General features: G+C 37.6%; 1 protein-coding gene across 2 annotated transcripts in view; it reads right to left on the minus strand.

The window, feature by feature from the left end:
* SYNJ2BP (synaptojanin 2 binding protein) overlaps positions 1-19820 on the minus strand; it is a 40136-nt gene that overhangs the window by 15117 nt on the left and 5199 nt on the right. For both annotated transcript variants that reach the window (XR_014293948.1, XM_082619701.1), the window contains exon 2: positions 614-750. Coding sequence is in view for 1 of the 2 variants with exons in the window: in XM_082619701.1 (XP_082475827.1) it covers positions 614-750 (137 nt within the window). In the remaining variant the exon portion in view is untranslated. The remainder of the gene's footprint in view (positions 1-613; positions 751-19820) is intronic.

Genomic DNA, 19820 nt, shown 5'->3' on the forward strand with positions numbered 1-19820 from the left:
CATGCAACTTTCTGTTTAGGATAATGAACCCTAGCTCCTCACTCATCTTTTAGGAGGCAATACAGTATATGGGTTAAGAGTAGAGGTTACAAATTCACAGACCAAGTCCTCTGCCATACACTAGTTGAATGACCTTGAGCAAGCTGTTTGACCTCACCAAGCCTCAGCTTCCTTAGCTGCAAAATAGGCATAATAATTGTACCACTTCATAGGGTTGCTACAATATTAAATAAGTTTAAAGTTCTCAGCATATTGCTTGGCATAGAGTGCTCAAAACTTTCTAACCATTCTCATTTTTCAATAATTTACCTTTAACCAAAGCTTTTTGAGTAATATGGCTCTCTTCTTAACCTCTGTATTTTTCAAGTCCCTCTTCACCATGGAGCCTAGTTCCCAGTGTTCTGGAGAGAATGCAGTTATCTGTCAAAATATTAAACTGCATAGTTTCTAACTACATACTATACTTTAATCTTAACAACCCATTCTCAAGTTTTCCTTACTGTATTTCCTGATCCAAAAGGGCAGGCAGGAATCTTCCCAAGGAAGGAGCTGGGGGTAGGAACTAGGGTCTAGGGAGCCGGGGACAGTGAAGGAGGCGGAAGCCAGTTCTCACCGAGAGGATCTTATCACCCTCCTGGAGCCGCCCATCCAGGGCTGCAGCCCCGTTCTCTTTGATGCTGCTGACGAAGATGCCACTGTCATTGGAGACATACTGCTGATCTGTGCCACCGACGATGTTGAAGCCCAGCCCTAAGAAAATCATGGAGGAGTTGTAAAGGAGATAGGGGTGAAGAAGAAGGAAAGGGATTAGAGAAGATGAGGAGAAGGAGAAAGGAAAGGCCTTGTGGCAAGGGTGGGAGTTGGGGAGTGGGGGGCGGGTAGGAGGTGGGGAAGTTAAGACTGTGATGTAGCTGGTGGCTAGTCATGGGCAAGGTCAATGATTAGTACGATTATCATCACCAACAGAGGTCAAGAGTGCCGAGAGTTGCCCACTCAGACCAGGCAGGACTAAAAATACAAACACAGTGATCAACATGGTTAGGTGAATATAAAAAGAAAGACCTATACTGAGCTTAGTGAAAAAATAACGGTGATTCTTTTAAGATGTGCTTCTGCTCACATTTGATTTTGATTCTGTTGGTGGCATTCAGAGGCCCCAAATCTTGACTTTCCTGCTTAGAAGAAGCTATGCTTTAAACTAATCGGCAAATGAACTGTTCCTTATTTAATGGGAGAGAGATTCTTAAACAAACCATCCCCTCAATACTTCTCTGAACTTCAGGAGAGTTTGTGGATGGTGGTGCTTTGGAAGGAATGACCTTGGGAGTTCTTTTTTTTTTTTTTTTCCTAGGTTGAATTGAGGGGGCAGTACTGTAGGTGTTGGCAGAAAACCTGGGAACTAAAAAGGTAACTTATGCTTCATGACAGGACTAAATCACCAAATTCACTCTTCTTTCCTTTTATACCTCAAGTACAAATAACCACATCCTTGGGTACAGTGATTACCAAGTTTTATTCACTATAGATAACTGATAACCTACTGATTAGCAACTACCCATTTCCCCCTTTTCCTAGCCCCCGGCAATTACCGTTCTGTTCTTCACTTCAATGTGTGATTATTTTAAACAAGGATAAAATTTCAGTTATGCAAGATGGAAGTTATGGAAATCTGATGTACAACATTGTGCCTTACAGATAACAACAGCCTTATTAGACACGTAAGAATCTGTTGAGAGTAGATCTCATTTAAGTGTTCTTACCACAATAAAATAAAATTGAGGGCTTCCCTGGTGGCGCAGTGGTTGAGAGTCTGCCTGCCGATGCAGGGGACACGGGTTCGTGCCCCGGTCTCGGAAGATCCCACATGCCTCGGAGCGGTTAGGCCCGTGAGCCATGGCAGCTGAGCCTGCGCGTCCAGAGCCTGTGCTCCGCGGCGGGAGAGGCCACAACAGTGAGAGGCCCGCGTACCGCAAAAAAAAAAAAAAAAAAAAAAAAAAAAAAAAAATAAAATTGAATTAAAAAAAGAATGAAAATTGACTACCAAGGTAATTTCTCCATGGACCAAACACTAAGTTGTGGGAAGGACTTTATTTTACAAAACCATTTATAAAGGTATTTTATCTATGCAATAAAAAGAAATGAAAGAAAAGGGAACTTCCCTAGGGCTTTCTTTATGTCAGGTACTGTAGAATTCAAAGCCACAGTGCAAAGAGAAAGGAGATAGTTAGGAAACAATTGAAAAACAAATATCTGGCGGCACAACTGGAAAAAATAGCCATAATCAGTAGCCTTCTACTGGTTTCAATAGAAAACAGATACTTAAGGTGAGAGGAAAGCTTATAAGTGAACCTCACAATATTAACATAAGCAGTAGCGAATCGATCTATGATTTAAGGAAACACATGGCCAAAGAAGGAAGGAGCAGGAAATGTCTAATTGAAATATCATACCTCGTATACAGTGTACCTATAGCTAGAGAATGAAAAGAATAATACATAATAGAAAGAACTTCCACTGGAAGATGACTATTTCAACTTCTTTAAATGGTAGGGTATGAAAATTTTATGTTACTAAATGGTTTCCCTCAGAAAACTCTTAATTTGAATCATAGTGGGTGGGAGGGATTGGAAAGGGGATGGGAGGTAGTTAATTTAGATCAGATGGAAAGGTAGGTGGACCTTGATTATAAAGGGCTTTGAAATAACTTTAAGACTGTGACAGGTTTGAGCAAGGTGGTTGAGGCCAACCAGCCTCTCTCACTACTGGAAAAAACTATCTGGAGAAAATCTTTCAATGAAATTCAACATCCTCACCAAACACTAGAGCTGCCTCTGGGGATCCTGGGAACAGGAAGTATGTGTTAAGCAGCTGAATGCAACACAGTAATTAGGAAGAAAAGGGACTCTGCTACCGGTTATTTAAAGCTACAGAACAGTGATTAAAAAAGGAGAGTGGATGGTGACCTAAATTGGAAGGAGATCCAAAACAGAGGGGCTATGTGTATATGTATAGCTGATTCATTTTGCTGTACAGCAGAAACTAACACAACATTGTAAAGCAACTATACTCCAATAAAAATTAAAAAGAAAAAAAAGGAGAGTGGAAAAAAATCTTACCAAAATTTTCTATAAACAAACAAGTGTAGTCTACTCTCCTCATCACATTATATATAGGCATGTTTATAACCATGCTTATTGCTACTTCAATTGTAAATGAACCACACCAATTAATATGAGAACTTCTGGACTGACATGAAGTCCCTTTCTACGGTTACAACATTTACAAACTGAACTTACCTATAATTTGAAGCATTGCTGCAATAAACGGGAGTTGCCGAAGAACTGAGTAGCAATACTACCAGTTTAAACCTGGGCCCCATGGATACCTGCGTAATCCTCAGTCCACTTATTCATTAAAAATTATTGATCATTTACTGTGTGTCAGGCACTGCATTATATTCTGAGGAAAACATAAAGCTATACTGGACAGTCCCTGCTTTAACAACAAATAGAAATTGATCCTTTTTCCTGTCCCTTTTAGATTCTGCAGAAGTAAAGTCAGAAGACCTGGCCACAAATTCAACTCCATAACTTACCTGGTATGCGGACTGAAACAAGTCAGTGTATCTCTGATCCTCAGCTTCTTCTTCTGTAACATAAGGATTATAAATTCTGTCCCCTCTACCTCAAAAGGTAGTTGTTAGCATCCAATAACATAAAATCTGAAAAAATCCTTTATAAACTATGTAGTGGTTGCTATATGGAGTAGCTGCACTAAGAGTAGCTGTCAATAAACTGGTAGTGCCTGTGACAACCCCAAACTAGATAGTCTGATGGAGAAAGGATGAATAAATATAAAGTACAAATGTGAAAAGTCTTGAAATACAGGAAGACAGAGAGATTAAAAAGTCCACCCATCTATTAATAAGACAAGGATGGATTGGAACTCAAACTTATTGAAATTAAGGATGTCTCTTACCTGTGACCCACACATCTCCCTCATGAGTAGTTTCTAGCAATGGTGGTATTTAAAATATGCAGTAACCAGGCCAGCACATGCACCAACCAGATGCCAGCTAGAAACAACCAGAAGAGGAAGGGCTATCCCAGTATATAACTGCTGATTATTGGCTACGTCCTAGGAAAATCTTCTATAAATAGGGTGGATCACATATCTTGGTTTGTCTGGGAGTCTTGATCTACACCTGTTGTCTCTGTAATTAAAATAGTCCCCTTCAAGGTCAAAAGCATCTCAGTTTGGACCAATGTGATCATCCTATCAAGGGTAATGTAAGAATATGTTAATTGCCGCATGTTTTGTGGTATTGAGGAAATGATGGTAATTTAGGTGTTCATCCTTTGGGTCAGGAGTCCCCAACCCCCAGGCCGCGGACTGGTGGTCCATGGTCTGTTAGGAAACGGGCCACACAGCAGGAGGTGAGCGGCGGGCAAGGGAGCAAAGCTTCATCTGCTGCTCCCCATCACTTGCGTTACCACCTGAACCATCCCCCCCCAACATCTGTGGAAAAATTGTCTTCCACGAAACCGGTCCCTGGTGCCAAAAAGGTGGGGGATCGCTGCTTTGGGGAACAGGCAACTGAGAGATAATTAAAATTCAGAAGCACTGAATAATCATACACAAAGTAACAGAGTTTTAAAATGTAATGTTGGTATTAATAGTATAAAATCTTCTTAAAAACACATTCATGCAGAACAGTATTACCTATTTACAAAAATGCATGCATATTTAAGGACATGTAAAGACACATTATCTGTGAGGGAAGGATACAGGGTGAGGTTTAGGGATGAAAGGTAAAAATAAAACCAAAGAGGGACCTTGCACGTACTCGTGAGGACAATGTATTATGGAGCTGAAGAGTATAAGTAATTCAGTTCTTGGCATCTACTATCCAAAAGGGGTTGAAGGAAGAGGGAGAGAGAAAAAGACGAGGACTCAATAGACTTTTTAAAAAAGTGAGTGAATGAAAACGTACTCCATAGTGAACCCTGGTTATAATGTGCCAATAAATTTTTTAAATGTGGCAAGATTAAAATGGATTGCTTGGCCTCTAATTTGGAAGAGAAGTCTAAACACAAAAAAGTACAGATGGCATAAGAATGACACCATCATAGGACTGGGAGAGAAAGAAAATGTGCCTAGTGTAACAGCCCTGTAAAATTAAACAAGACATGCCGTCTTGTGGACTCCTCCTGTCTCCAGGTCTGGATCTTGAGCTTGTTTACAAATAAGAGCAGCAACAGCAGCAGCAACAACTAATATTTATTAAGCGTTTAATATGTACCAGGTACTATGCTAGGTACTCTATGTACATTATCTCATTTAGTCTTCTCAACAAACACATGAAGTGTTTATCACTCACATTTTACAGGTGAATTTAAAAAGTGAGGCAGGAAGAGATTAAGTAACTTTATGAAAGGTCACACAGTTAACTCTTTGCAAAGCCCAGACACTAAGTTAGGATGTTTGATTGCTAAGTTTAAGTTTTAAACCATTTTGCTATACTGTATCTTTGTAGAAAATATGAACAACTGCTTTAGAAAAAAGTCTGCAAAGTCAACCTGTTTGGGGGCTGGCTTGAATAAGCAATGCTGGGATAATGGTTGTAGAACAATCCTCAGGGATAATATATTCCAGAGGAAGAATTGGTCATTCTGGAGTTCTGTCACCTTAGTCAGGGTCCCTATTGCTTACTATCATGATAGAGAAGGAAAAATCCTTCATTTCCTTCAGATTCTTCTCTTTAAAATCTAAAGGTTATAAAGTAAAAGAGCAGTGTTTCACAATCTGTTATTCTGGAAAAAATAATTCATTAAAATGAAACGAAACAGTCCATTAACCCCCAATGATGACAGCCACTGTTGACTTATGAACACTAGATTGACAAACACTCTACTTTCCCCCTATCTACCTTCAGGGTTTTTCTATCCCAAGATAATCTCACTAATTTTCCCTAGACACCAGTCAAGCTCTATTGGTCACACAACCCAATATTCATCTAATCATTTTGTGGTAAAATATATGTAACACAAAATCAAGCACCACTGGACAAACAACTTACTGTTTGTTTAGAGGTAAAATATATGCAACATAATATTTAACACTTTAGCCATTTTTTTTTTTTTTTTTTTTTCTTTTTGCGGTATGCGGGCCTCTCACCGCTGTGGCCTCTCCCGTTGCGGAGCACAGGCTCCGGACGCGCAGGCTCCGGATGCGCAGGCTCAGCGGCCATGGCCCACGGGCCCAGCCGCTCCGCGGCACATGGGATCCTCCCAGACCGGGGCACGAACCCGCATCCCCTGCATCGGCAGGCGGACTCTCAACCACCGCGCCACCAGGGAGGCCCAACACTTTAGCCATTTTAAAGTGTATGATTCAGTGGCATTAAGTACATTCACAATGTTGTGCAACCATCACCACTATCCATATCCAGAACTTTTTCATCATACCAAATAGAAATTCTATACACATTAAACAATAACTCCTCGCTCCTCCCTCCCCCCAGCCCCTGGTAACCTCTATTATACTTTCTGTCGCTACGAGTTTGCCTATTCTATATACCTCATATAAATGGAATTATAAAATATTTGTTCTTTGTGTCTTGCTTATTTCACTTAGCATAATGTTTTCCAGGTTCATCCATGTTGTAACAGGTATCAGAATTTCATTCCTTTTAAAGGCTGAATAATATTCCATTGCATGTACATACTACATTTTGTTTAATAAACTGTCAATGGACATTTGGTTGTTTCAACATTTTTGCTATTGTGAATAATGCTGCTATGAACACTGGTGTACACGTGTCTGTTTGAGTTCCTGTTTTCAATTCTTTTTTGGTATATATCTGGAATTGAATTGCTGGATCACATGGTAATTCTATGTTTAACAATTTGAGGAACTGCCCAACTGTCTTCTACAGCAGCTGTACCACATTTTAAATTCCAAAAAGCATTGTCCAAGGTTCCAATTTCTCCACATCCTCATCAATGTTTGTCATCTTCATTTTTGGGGGGTTTTGGGATAGTAGTCATTCTGATGAATGTGAAGCGGTATCTCACTGTGGTTTTGATTTGGATTTCCCAAAGGCTAGTGATGTTGAACATCTTTACATGAGCTTATTGCCCATTTATATAGTTTTGAAGAAATGTTTCTTCAAGTTCTTTGCTTATTTTTGAATCCGGTTGTTTTGTTGTTGTTGTTGTTGAGTTGCAAGAGTTCTTTATATATTCTGGGTGTTAATCCATTATCAGATATATGGTTTGCAAATATCTTCTCCCATTCTGTGGGTTATCTTTAACTCTCTTTATAGCATCTTTTGAGTCATAAATTAATTTTGGTAAAACCCAATTAATCTTTTTTCTTTTGTGCCTGTGCATTTGGTGTCATATCGAAAAAATCATCACTGAATCCAATGTCATGAAAAAATTTCCCTATGTTTTCTTCTAAGAGTTTTAATCTTAGCTCTCATATTCAGGTGTTTGATGCATTTTTAGTTAATTTTTGTATATGATGTAGGGCAAGGATCCAAATTCATTCTTTTCCATGTGGATATCCAGTTTTCCCAACATCATTTGTTGAAAAGACTGTCTTTCCCCTCACTGAATGGTCTTGGTACCCTTTCAAAAATCATTTGGCCATATATGAGAGGGCTTATTTCTGGGCTCTCTATTCTGTTCCACAGCTCTATATATCTGTCCTTATGTCAGTACCACACTGTTTTGAATACTGCAGTTTTGTACAAGTTTTGAAATCAGGATGTTGTGAGTCCCTCAACTTTGTTGTTTGTTTTCAAGATTACTCTGGCTATTAGGGAGTCCTTTGAGATTTCATATGAGTTTTAGGATGGGGTTTTCTATTTCTGCAAAAAGGCAGATGAGATTTTAATAAAGATTGCACCGAGTCTGCAGATCGCTTTGGATAGTACTGTCACCTTGACGATATTAACTCTTCTAATCCATGAACATGGAATGTATTTCCACTTATTCATGCCTTTAATTTCTTTCAGCCAAATTTTGTAGTTTTCAATGTACAAGTTTTTGTCTCCTTGGTTACATTTATTTATGAGTATTTTATTATTTTTGATGCTATTGTAAATGGAAATATTTACAATATTAACATATTGTTAATACAAATATTAACATCCTTTTCAGATTGCTCACGTATAGAAACTCAACTAATTTTACGTGTTGATTTTGTATCTTGCAACTTTGCTAAGTTTATTATTAATTCTAAGTTTTTTTGGTGGAACCTTTAGAGTTTTCTACATATAAGATTGTATCATTTGTGAACAGAGACCATTTACTTCTTCCTTTCCAATTTGTATGCCTTTGATTTCTTTTTCTTGCCTAACTGTTCTGGATAGAATTTCCAACACTATGTTGAATAGAAGTGGTGAAAGCAAGCATACTTGTCTTGTTCCTGATCTTAGAAGAAAAGCTTTCAGTCTTACATCATTGACTATGACGTACCCATATATGGATTCTTCATATATGACCTTTATCATGTTGAGGAAGTTCCTTCTATTCCTAGTTTACTGAGTGTTTTTAACGTGGAAAGGTGTTGAATTTTCTCAAATCCTTTTTCTGTATATTGAGATGATCATGTGGGCTTTTTTGCCTTCATTCTATTAATATGTTGTATCACATCAACCAGTTTTCTTACATTGAACCATCTTTGCACTCTTGGAATAAACTGCACTTTGTCATGGTATATAATCCTCTTAATAGGCTGCTGAAGTAAAGCCATGTAGCTCTATGATCACCATAGCCTTCTGTGTGGACACAAATTTCTAAATCACCACCACAGGGAGTAAGACCCAAATAGAATCTAGCAGCTTCACTGGTTGGAGGAAATGGGGATCAGAGTTTGGGGAGGGTGAGGTTGCTGGAAGTTGCAGGGCAAAGTTCTGGAAAGGAGGAAGTTAGACAAAAAAAAAAAAAAAAGAGCTCCAGGTATTTGCATGAGTCTTTCCAAGAGGCCATGTATACATTAAGTGGAACTCCACAAGGCTAGACAAATAAAAACTAGTAAGTTATAGGCTGAACAATTCTCAGAGTTCATGCAAGGCAGGGAAACTTTCAAATTTTGACCAACCAGAATCGAAATCCTCAGCGATTCACTAGGAAATTCAGTGGAGACCCACCTAGAACATTTGGAGGGCTCAACTATCGCTGAAGTGAATGCTACTTTCGACTCACCCTAGAAAAGCTTACAAACAGGTCTAAAGAGGTGAAACTGACCTGCAAGTTACTTAACTGCCTACCAAAACAAATTCAACAATGTAATATTAAAAATGTTAATGTAAGAAAACAAAATGCAGACACTGAACAATGTAACAATCACAGCATCCAGAATCTAATTAAAAATTTTTAACATGCTAAGAAGCAAGAAAACATGACCTAGAATCAAGAAAAAAACTGGTCAATAGAAACAACCAGAAATAATAGAGGATAAAACTAGCAGACAAGGATGTTTAAAAGGCTATTATAACTATGTGGAAATAATTAAAGGAAGTCAAACATAATGAGAAAATGGAAGTTTTTCCCCCAGTCTTGAAGCTGATTTTGACTTCATTTTGAGCTGATTTTTGTGCATGGTGTAAGACAGTAGGCCAGTTGCATTCTTTTGCATGTGGCTGTCCAGTTTTTCCAACATCATTTATTGAAGATACTATCCTTCCTCCATTGTATACGCTTAGCTCCTTTGTCATAAATTAATTGACCATATATGCATGGGTTTATTTCTGGGCTCTCTATCCTGTTCTACTGATGAAAATGGAAGATTTTTTTAGGAAAATGAAACTTATAGGTTTGAAAACTAGAGTATCTGGAAGGAAAAATACACTAGATGTGAGTAACAACAGATTTGATACCACAGAATAAAAGGTAAGTGAGAAGACATAATAGGGAAACCACAGTAACACATGGGATAATAGGACATGGTTTAATATATATGTAACTAGAGTTCCAGAAGGAGAGGAAAAAAGGGAGATAGAAAAAAATGTCTGAAGAAAACAAATGGCTCAAATTTGATGAAAATATAAATAAACAGATCTAAGAAGCTCAACAAACCCCAATCAGGATAAATACAAAAGAAAAAAGCAGTAAGACATATCATAATCACATTGCTCAAAACCATGTATAAAGAGAAAATCTTAAAAGTAGTTCACAGGGAAAAAGGACACCTTAAGTACAAAGGAGTAAAGATAAGAATGTCAATAGACTTCTACTCAGAAACTATGCAAGCCATAAGTCAATGAAGCATCATCTTTAAAATGCTAAAAGAAAAATACAAGTTAACTTATAATTCTATGTCCAGTGAATACAGCCTTCAAAAAGTAAGGCAAAACAAACACTTTGTCAGTAAAACAAAAGCTGACAGAATATGTCTTAAGTAGATTTACATTATGATAAATATTAAAGGAAATTCTTCAGGCAAAAACAAAATACTGAATGGAAACTTGGATCTCTATGAAGGAATGAATACCACCAGAAATCATAAATACATGGGTAAATGCAACTTAAAATAAAAAGAATGAACAGAGATATACTAAGCAGCTGGACTGACCATATTAATAAAAAGTAAACTTTGGAAAAAGGAATATTACAAGGGATAAAAAGGGGCATTTCCTAATAAAAAAGGAGTCAATTCATAAGAAGATGAAACACTAGATATGAATGTACCCAATAACAGAATTTGAGTATCAATGAAACAAAAACTGAAATGAGAAAAAGACAAGTCAAAAAGGACTATTATAGGGCTTCCCTGGTGGCGCAGTGGTTGAGAGTTCGCCTGCCGATGCAGGGGACACGGGTTCGTGCCCCGGTCCGGGAAGATCCCACATGCCGTGGAGCAGCTGGGCCTGTGAGCCATGGCCACTGAGCCTGCGCATCCGGAGCCTGTGCTCTGCAACGGGAGAGGCCACAGCAGTGAGAGGCCCACGTACCGCAAAAAAAAAAAAAAAAGGACTATTATAGATTTCAACATTTCTCCCTCAGTAATTGATAGAACAAGTAAACAGAAAAGTCAGTAAAAATACGGAACACTTGAACACTAAGAATGAACTTGACCTAATTTACATTTACAGAACAACATACTCAGCAACTATAAAATAAACATTCTTTTGTAGTGCAAAGGGAATGTTCACAAGGATTGATGGTAGGTCAAGAAAGTAAGTCTCGATAAATTTCAGGACAGAAATGAACTAGAAATCAACAAAAATAATTGTATTAGTCTTCTTGGGCTGACATAACAAAATACCACAGACTGAGTGACTTAACAGAAATTCTGTTCTGGAGGCTAAGGAAGTCCAAGATCAAAGTACCAGCAAGACAGATTTCATTCTAAGGTCTCTCCTCTTAACTTGTAGGTGGCCACCATCTTGCTCTCTGGTCCTATGACTGCTTTGTTACACACAAAGAGAGAGTGAGCTCTCTGAGTCTCTTTCTATAAGGACACTAATTCTATAGGATCGGGGCCCCATCATCATAACTTCATTTACCCTTAATTACTTCAGTAAAGGCCCTGTCTCCAAATACAGTCACATTAGAGATTAGGGCTTCAACATGTGAATTTTGGAGGGACACAAACATTGTCCTCAACAATAAGATATCTAAAAAATCCCTAAATGTTTGGAAAACAAATAACCTATGAGTTAAAGATGAAATTATAAGGGAAAATAGAAAACATTTTAGTTGAATGACAAATCAAAATATATTAAAAACTGTGGGAAACAATAAAAAACTAAATAAATGAAGATACACCATGTCCTGGACTAGACGTCTTAGTACTTTTAAGATACAATTCTCTCTAAATCAAAATGGATTTTTATTTATTTTTATTTTTTTATTGACGTGTAGTTCATTTACAATGTTGTGTTACTTTCTGCTGTACAGTAAAGTGATTCAGTTATACATACATATATATATATATATATATATATATATATACATTCTTTCTCATATTCTTTTCCATTATGGTTTATCACAGGATATTGAATATAGTTCCCTGTGCTATACAGTGGGATCTTGTTGTTCATCCATTCTATGCATAACAGTTTGCATCTGCTAATTGCAAACTCACAATCTATCCCTCCCTTCCCCTGGGCAACCACAAGTCTGTTCGCTATGTCTATGAGTCTGTTTCTGTTTCGTAGATAAGTTCATTTGTGTCATATTTTAGTTTCCACATATAAGTGATAGCATATGGTATTTGTCTCTTTCTAACTCACTTCACTTAGTATGCTAATCTCTAGATCCATCCATGGTGCTGCAAATGGCATTATTTCATAAAATGGATAATTTTAATGTAATCCCAGTCAAAATCCAACAGAGATGTATTTGTAGAAACTGACAAGCTGGTTCTAAAATTTACATGGAAATTAATATTCTGGGGTGGTTTTTTTGAAACTTATATTATTAAAGTTCTAGAATAGTCAAAACATTTTTGAAAAGAAACAAAATTGGAAGACTCACACTTTATTTCAAGGTTTACTATAAAGCTACATTTGTCAACATACTATGGTCTTTGTATAGAGAAAGACAGGCTAATGGAATCAAACTGAGATCAATATTGGGCCCACATATAAATGGTCAACTGATTTTTGATACAGATAATAATCTATTTCAATGGTGAAAGGATAATGTTTTCAATAAGTGTTGGGACAACCGAGTATCTACATGAGATAAGAGATAAAAATGAATTTTAATGATTAACTCAAACACATGCAAAATAACTTAATTTGAAATGTATCTTGGAACTAAATGTAAAAGCTAATCTATAACATTTCCATGAGAAAACATAGAAGATGTTCTTTACCTTGGGGTACTTAAGACTTCTTAGACATTACACAAATAGCACAACCATAAAAGAAAAAGAAAAAGAACTTGACAAACTGTTCGTCATAAAACTGACTTCTACTCTTCAAAACACAAACCCTACTTCCCAAAAAGGAAAGGCAAGCCAAACCGAAAGAAAATATCTGCAACACATATACATGACAAAGGACTTGTGCCCAGAATATATAAAGAACTCTTACAATCCAATAATAAGAAAACAAACAACCCAATAAAAATGGGTAAATGACTTAAACAAATACTTCAGAATATGTATGAATGGCCAATAAACATATAAAAATATGCTCATCATGATTAGTTATCTGGGAAACGCAAACAAAAAACCACTCCACAAACCCTACGATGGCTAAAATAAAAAGCAATGATAATATCAAATGTTGGCAAATGGTGGATGTGAGATAACTGGAACTGTCATACATGGCTGATAGAATTGTAAAATGACACACATACTTTGAAAAAGTTGGGCAGTTTCTTTTAAAGCTAAACACACACTTACCCATAAAACCCACCAAACCCACTCCCAATTATTAGGTATTTAATCAAGGCAAATTAAAACACTTATTTACAAAAAGAGTTGCATATGAATACTCACAGCAGATTTATTTTTAATAATCAAAACCCAGAAACCCAAAAGTCCATTAATAGGTAAATGGATAATCATAATGTGGTATATTGTGGTATATTTACACAATGAAATACTACTCAGTAATAACAAATAAATGCACAGATGAGTGAAAGAAGCCTAAATACACTCTATATGATACCATTTCTATGACGTTCTATATTAGGCAAAACTCATCTACAGTGATAGAAATCACATCAGTGGTTGCCTAGAGGATGGGGTGAAAGGGCCCACTGCAGGAACACAAAGAGAATTTTCTAAAGTGATGAGTCATGATTACACATGTGTATATTATTCGCCAAACTTCTTAGAACTTTACACTTAAAATGAATGCACTTTATTACGTGTCAATCACACTGCAATAAAATTGATTTAAAAATGAATCTGGTAATTCTTAAGTGCAAAAATGCAAGTATCCTAAGCAACTATCATTGACTTATTATTAATCAATAATAAAAGACAGTCTAAAGTTACTTGAAGCACCAATTATTTGGTGATAATTGGGCAAAAAATGTGATTACAGTACCTACTTCTCACATAGTATCTTTTCAGTGCAAATATGATAAAATGATTTTTTTTTAATTCTAAGCACAGTCTCAAGGTGTTAATGTGAATGAAAGTTGAAAGTTAAAAAGAACTGAAAAATGCTGATATAGAAGATGAAGTTTAAACTCAAAATCCTCATAACCTACCTTTCTAGCCAGCTTTGGACCCTCCCTGCTCTACACTATACAGTAACAACAAAACTTAATAATTGCCCTCACCAAAGAAGATCTACAGATGTCAAATAAGCACATAAAAAGATGCTCCACATCGTATGTCATCAGGGAAATGCAAATGAAAACAACAATCGGATACCACTACTCACCTATCAGAATAGCCAAAATTCAGGACACTGATAACACCAAATGCTGGTGAGGATGTGGAGTTACAGGAACTTTCACTGACTGCTGGTGGGAATGCAAAATGGTACAGCCACTTTTGAAGACAGTTTGGCAGTTTCTTACAAAACTAAACATACTCTTACCATATGATCCAGCAATTGCATTCCTTGGTATTTACCCAATGGAGTCAAAAACTTATGTCCACACAAAAACCTATGCATGGATATTTACAGCAACTTTATTCATAATTACCCAAACTTAAAGGAACCAAAACTCCTTCAGTAGATGAATGGATAAAGTGTAGTACATCCAGAGAATGGAATATTATTTAGCACTAAAAAGAAATGGACTATCAAGCCATGAAAAGATGTGGGGATCCTTAAATGCATATTACTCAGTGAAAAAAGCCAATCTGGAAAGGCTACATACTGTATGATTTCAACTATATGACACTCTGGAAAAGGCAAAGATCAGTGGTTACTAGGGTTAGGAGGGAAGAGAGGGATATATAGGTGAAGCACAGAGGATCTAAGGTAGTGAAGATACTCTGTATGATACCATAATGATGGACATAGGTCATTATACATTTGTACATTCCCATAGCATGTACAACACCAAGAGTGAACCCTAATATCAACTATGGGCTTTGGGTATTTACAATGTGTCAACCAATGTAGGTTCATCAATTGTAACAAACGTACCACTCTGGTGGGGGATGTCAATAATGGGGGAGGCTATGCATATGTGGGGATAGGGGATATGGGAAATCTCTGTATCTTCTCAATTTTGCTGTGAAACAAAAACTGCTCTAAATAAATAAAGTCTTTATTAAAAAAAAATAATTACCACCTCCCTGCTTTTCACCCTTCCACACACACAGCTGTCCCATGTCTCCAAGATTTTCGATGTCTTCTTCCTTTTGCCTAGAAACACATTTCACTGAAGTTACTTGTTTAATTAACTCTTTACACTACTGCAGTAATTATCAATAGTTCCAATGATGAATAAAGCTGCTATAAACATCCATGCACAGGGGATTGGCTTTTTTTCATTTTTGTATCTCCTGTGCCCACACAGTACCTAGGATACATGGAAACCTCAGTTGGTGGCAAGCGACTGTTAAAGCCATTGGAAGTAACACCTAAGCCAGGAATTCCTAACATTTCTAATTCTGGGGAAATGCAGCAAGGTTAATAACGTCTCTGTGAGCCTCTAGCAGGCTTTTTCATAACCTGAAAAAGAAGGTACAAAAGGAAAGGAGGGAAATATAGAAGGGGAAGCCCAATGTCCCTAAAATGCCTGACATAGGTTACCCTGCCTTTCCTGGATGACTCAACTCTTGCTCCTCTGAAGTCTATTTTCCACACAGCAGCAGTAATGACAGGCACCATTAAATTAATTAAATGAGTTATCTTTGGTAAACTGCTTAGAAGAGTGCCTGATACAGAATCAACACTATAAAAGTACCTGTAAAACAAAACTCCCATTTAATTCTCACAACAAGTCTGAATAGGTGCTATTAATACTCCCATTTTATAGCTAAGGAAATCAAAGTATATAGAAGTGAGGTAACTTGCCCAAGGCACATAACTAGTAACACAAGCATTCTGGCTCTTAATCACTATGCTTTACTGCTCACTGCAATTATATTAAAATTCAGTTCTCTTTGTATCCACAGTGCCTAGCACAGAAACTTGCCCTACAGTCATTGCTCAATAAATGTGTAGACTGAAAGAAAGAATGAATGATTCAAACAAGTGATTCAAGAGGTTAAATGACTAGGCATCTTTTCACCCAAAACTATTATATTCTCTGGACACTCTCTGGTCCAAAGATGAAATATGTCAGTTGTTATGAGAAACATGACAAAGAGAGAAAGAGGGAAAATCTTAAACCTCAAAGAAACAGAAAGATAGTACAGCAACAAAAAATGTATTACGCCCATGGTCAGTCCCTGTCCATCCTGGTGCCCCACCTGATGGAGGCGACGAAGAATATGGCCTGTGTGAATGAAAAAAATATTGCCTGCACCACTGTAAACAAAGGTTGTTGCAGCCATCAAGCCATCACATTATAGCTGCCCGCGACAGTGAGCCCTGAGGAAACTCAGGATGGAAACAGCATGCCTGCCATCAAGCAGTCAGCCACCACAGCCACCTCCAGTGATGTACCCTGAGGAGACTCAGGGAGAGAAAGCACAGGATACTGGCCCCAGATAGCTGAGGTGCATATCAAAGGAATGATTTCAATGAGCCCAGACTTTTGCATCTTGCCATACACAGAAAAGCACTAAATTCCTTAACTTGAGATGTCTGGTTTTCTTTACTTAACAGTAACCTTTTGATGTTCTGATTACCTGGTCTTTGTTGCAAAAATTCCTATGTATCCTGGCTCCTCCCTTACCCCTTCAGAGCAGACTCTCAGAGCTATCTGAGAGGCTATGTCTTCCCAGGCTTAAGTCCAGTTTTGTCTACTAAATAAAACATAACTCTCGACTTTTAGGTTGTGCTTTTTTTTTTTTTCAGTCAATACCGACCAAAGATGTTTCAGGCAGTACATGCCAGGATGTACATCAGGGCCTCTTTTTATTGCTCCTAAGCTTCTCTTTCAAATATCTAGGTAGGCATTTGATCTACCTATTCCTGATCCCTCCAGAATTTGGCTTCTCCAGCTGGCTCTCCTGTGGACTTGATGGTTTATTGCAACCAGATTACAACTAGTTATACTAATTATCATTTTAATTTGTTCTCTTTGTTTCCAAATTATTTGTGCTTTTTGTCTCTCTGCTGCACTATGACTTTGTTAATGTTACTAGAGCCATATTACTTATATCCTGTCTGTTTTATAAGATTGTTGTCCCTGCATTACCCCAGGCCCCCAACAAAATTAGTGATGTCTTCAGAGTTAAACCTATATAACTCTATACAGAATAATTGTAATAGTGCAATTCTAGGTATGGGAAGAAGCAACAAGGGAAAACATTTCCTGGACCATAATAAACTAATAAGATGGGGGATCCAGAGAATTTTAAATTATCAACAGGGCCTAATCCAGAAATTGGCACCTTGAGTGGCATATCAACAGAATCTTTGCCTGATCTAGGAATGAGCCTTCCTAGCACTGTGAGACAAAAATCAGTCATGAAATGTCTCCCAAACATTGGTCGAATTTATGACCAAGGGGAGGGACTGTGTTGACCAAGGGCAACACTGAAAAGTGTTGCCTGCCATTTTGGTAAACAAAGGATGTTGCAGCCATCAAGCCATCAAATTACAGCTGCCCCTGACAATGAGCCCTGAGGGAACTCAGGATGGAGACAAAGGGGCTGACCCACTGCCAAGCCCTGAGCCACTGCAGACACGCCCAGTGGTGCATCCTGAGGGGACTCAGGATGGGAAAGAACAGGATACTGGCCCTAGATAGCTAAGGTGTGTATCAAAGGAACGATCTCAATGAGCCCTGACTTGCATCTTTCCATACATAGAAAAGCCCTAAATTCCCTAACTTGAGATATCTGGTTTTCTATCATTAACGGTAAACTTTTGATGTTCTGACTACCTGGCCTTTGTCTCAAAACCCCTATATATTCTGGCTCCTCCCTTACCTCTTGGGAGCAGTCCCTCAGAGGTATCTGAGAGGCTGTCTTCTGGGCTTGAAGTCCTCAGAAAGAATGCTAAATAAAACATTTAGCTTGTGCATTTTCTCAACATTTAGATTGTGCATTTTCTTCAGTCGACAGCATCCTTAATCTCTCACTCCAGGATAAGCCCTTTTGCAAGCAATGAATTTGTATGTCCGGTCTCTACCAGATCATGTCTCTACTTGTTCCCTTGCTTTCAAAATGTTTCGATCTCTTAATTTTTGCCTGATATTACAATTTATACCCTATCTGTTGCCCTCTTTTCAATTTTCTCTTATTCTGCTGCTTCTTGCCCAATATATGGTAAGCAGTACATAGCAACAGGCATGAAAACACCATAGTTTTGTACAAGGGGAGAATGACATTATCTAATTCATTTCTAAGACACTTCCTAAAGGCACTGAATATTTCCTTTGGTCTTTTGTCTGAAATGTTCCACTGAGTCTGACTCTACTGGGAACATATCTTATGAAGGTCCATAAGTCTTTGGATATTCTACCTCTTGAGGATAGTTAGCACATGCCTACCATAACTATCCTCCTACTGAACTGAAAAATTCTTAAAAATAGGGATCATTTCTTATCCTTTATCCTAGTATCAATGATTCCTAAGCATAGTGTACATAGTAAACACCAAATGAATATTTTTAAAAACAGCTTCCCTTTATTTCTGAGCCTCCTGAAACCAAGTTTGTTCTGATTCGATCAATCAAGTATAGATAGTTTTCCTCAATAAATAATTTTGCATTTATTCAAATACAACCATTGGCTACTTTGTTGCCTAGTCACATGGCTTTACAAAATGTTTCTATAGTTGAGCATCTATCAGCTTGCCTTTCTACTTCTATCTTGAAAAAATTCTTAGTAAGATTGATCCTTGAAGCAGTCTTTAGAGACACATTCTTTGTATCATATACTTTTCTCACTCTCTGTGTTTTTCCATTTATTCCATCTCCTTGTTTCTGGAATGTTAGTCAGTTTCCTACCATTATATCACATTATGACCAAACTGATTCTTCTCTCTTAAATTGTATTTAGTGGAGAACCTTGTTTATGACTTTTTGAAAGCTGCAAGACCATGTTCCTGGTTATCTTTATATAACAACATCCTATTATACTTTTCTGATATTCATCAATTTGCCTAGTCATTTCATGCACATTTACTGACCACTTTGTGTCATGTACCAGGCAAGGCATTAGGAAAACAAGAGATGAAATATATATCCTTTTAATCAGAAGAGCTCAGACTGAAGTAGAGGGAAGAGGAGATACAAGTAAGGAAGCAAACATAGAAATAACACTATTTTTTTCTCTCTGTGTTTCCACAGGAGTCTCTGATCTTTCTAGGATCTTTCAGAGCCTGGATTTTTTCTCTCTGTGTTCTCACAGGACTCTGTCATCTTTCTAGGATCTTTCAGAGCCTGGATTTTTAAGTCACATAGACCTGGATCTAATTCTTTTTTTTTTTTTTTAACATCTTTATTGGCGTATAATTGCTTTACAATGGTGTGCTAGTTTCTGCTTTATAACAAAGTGAATCAGCTATACATATACATATATCCCCATATCCCCTCCCTCTTGCATCTCCCTCCCTCCCATCCTCCCTATCCCACCCCTCTAGGTGGTCACAAATCACGAAGCTGATCTCCCTGTGCTATGCGCCTGCTTCCCACTAGCTATCGGTTTTACATTTGGTAGTGTATATATGTCCATGCCACTCTCTCACTTTGTCCCAGCTTACCCTTCCCCCTCCCCGTGTCCTCAAGTCCATTCTCTAGTAGGTCTGCGCTGGATCCAATTCTT

The sequence above is a fragment of the Mesoplodon mirus genome (genome assembly GCF_964341445.2).
Source record: "Mesoplodon mirus genome assembly, chromosome: 4".
Classification (NCBI taxonomy): domain Eukaryota; kingdom Metazoa; phylum Chordata; class Mammalia; order Artiodactyla; family Ziphiidae; genus Mesoplodon; species Mesoplodon mirus.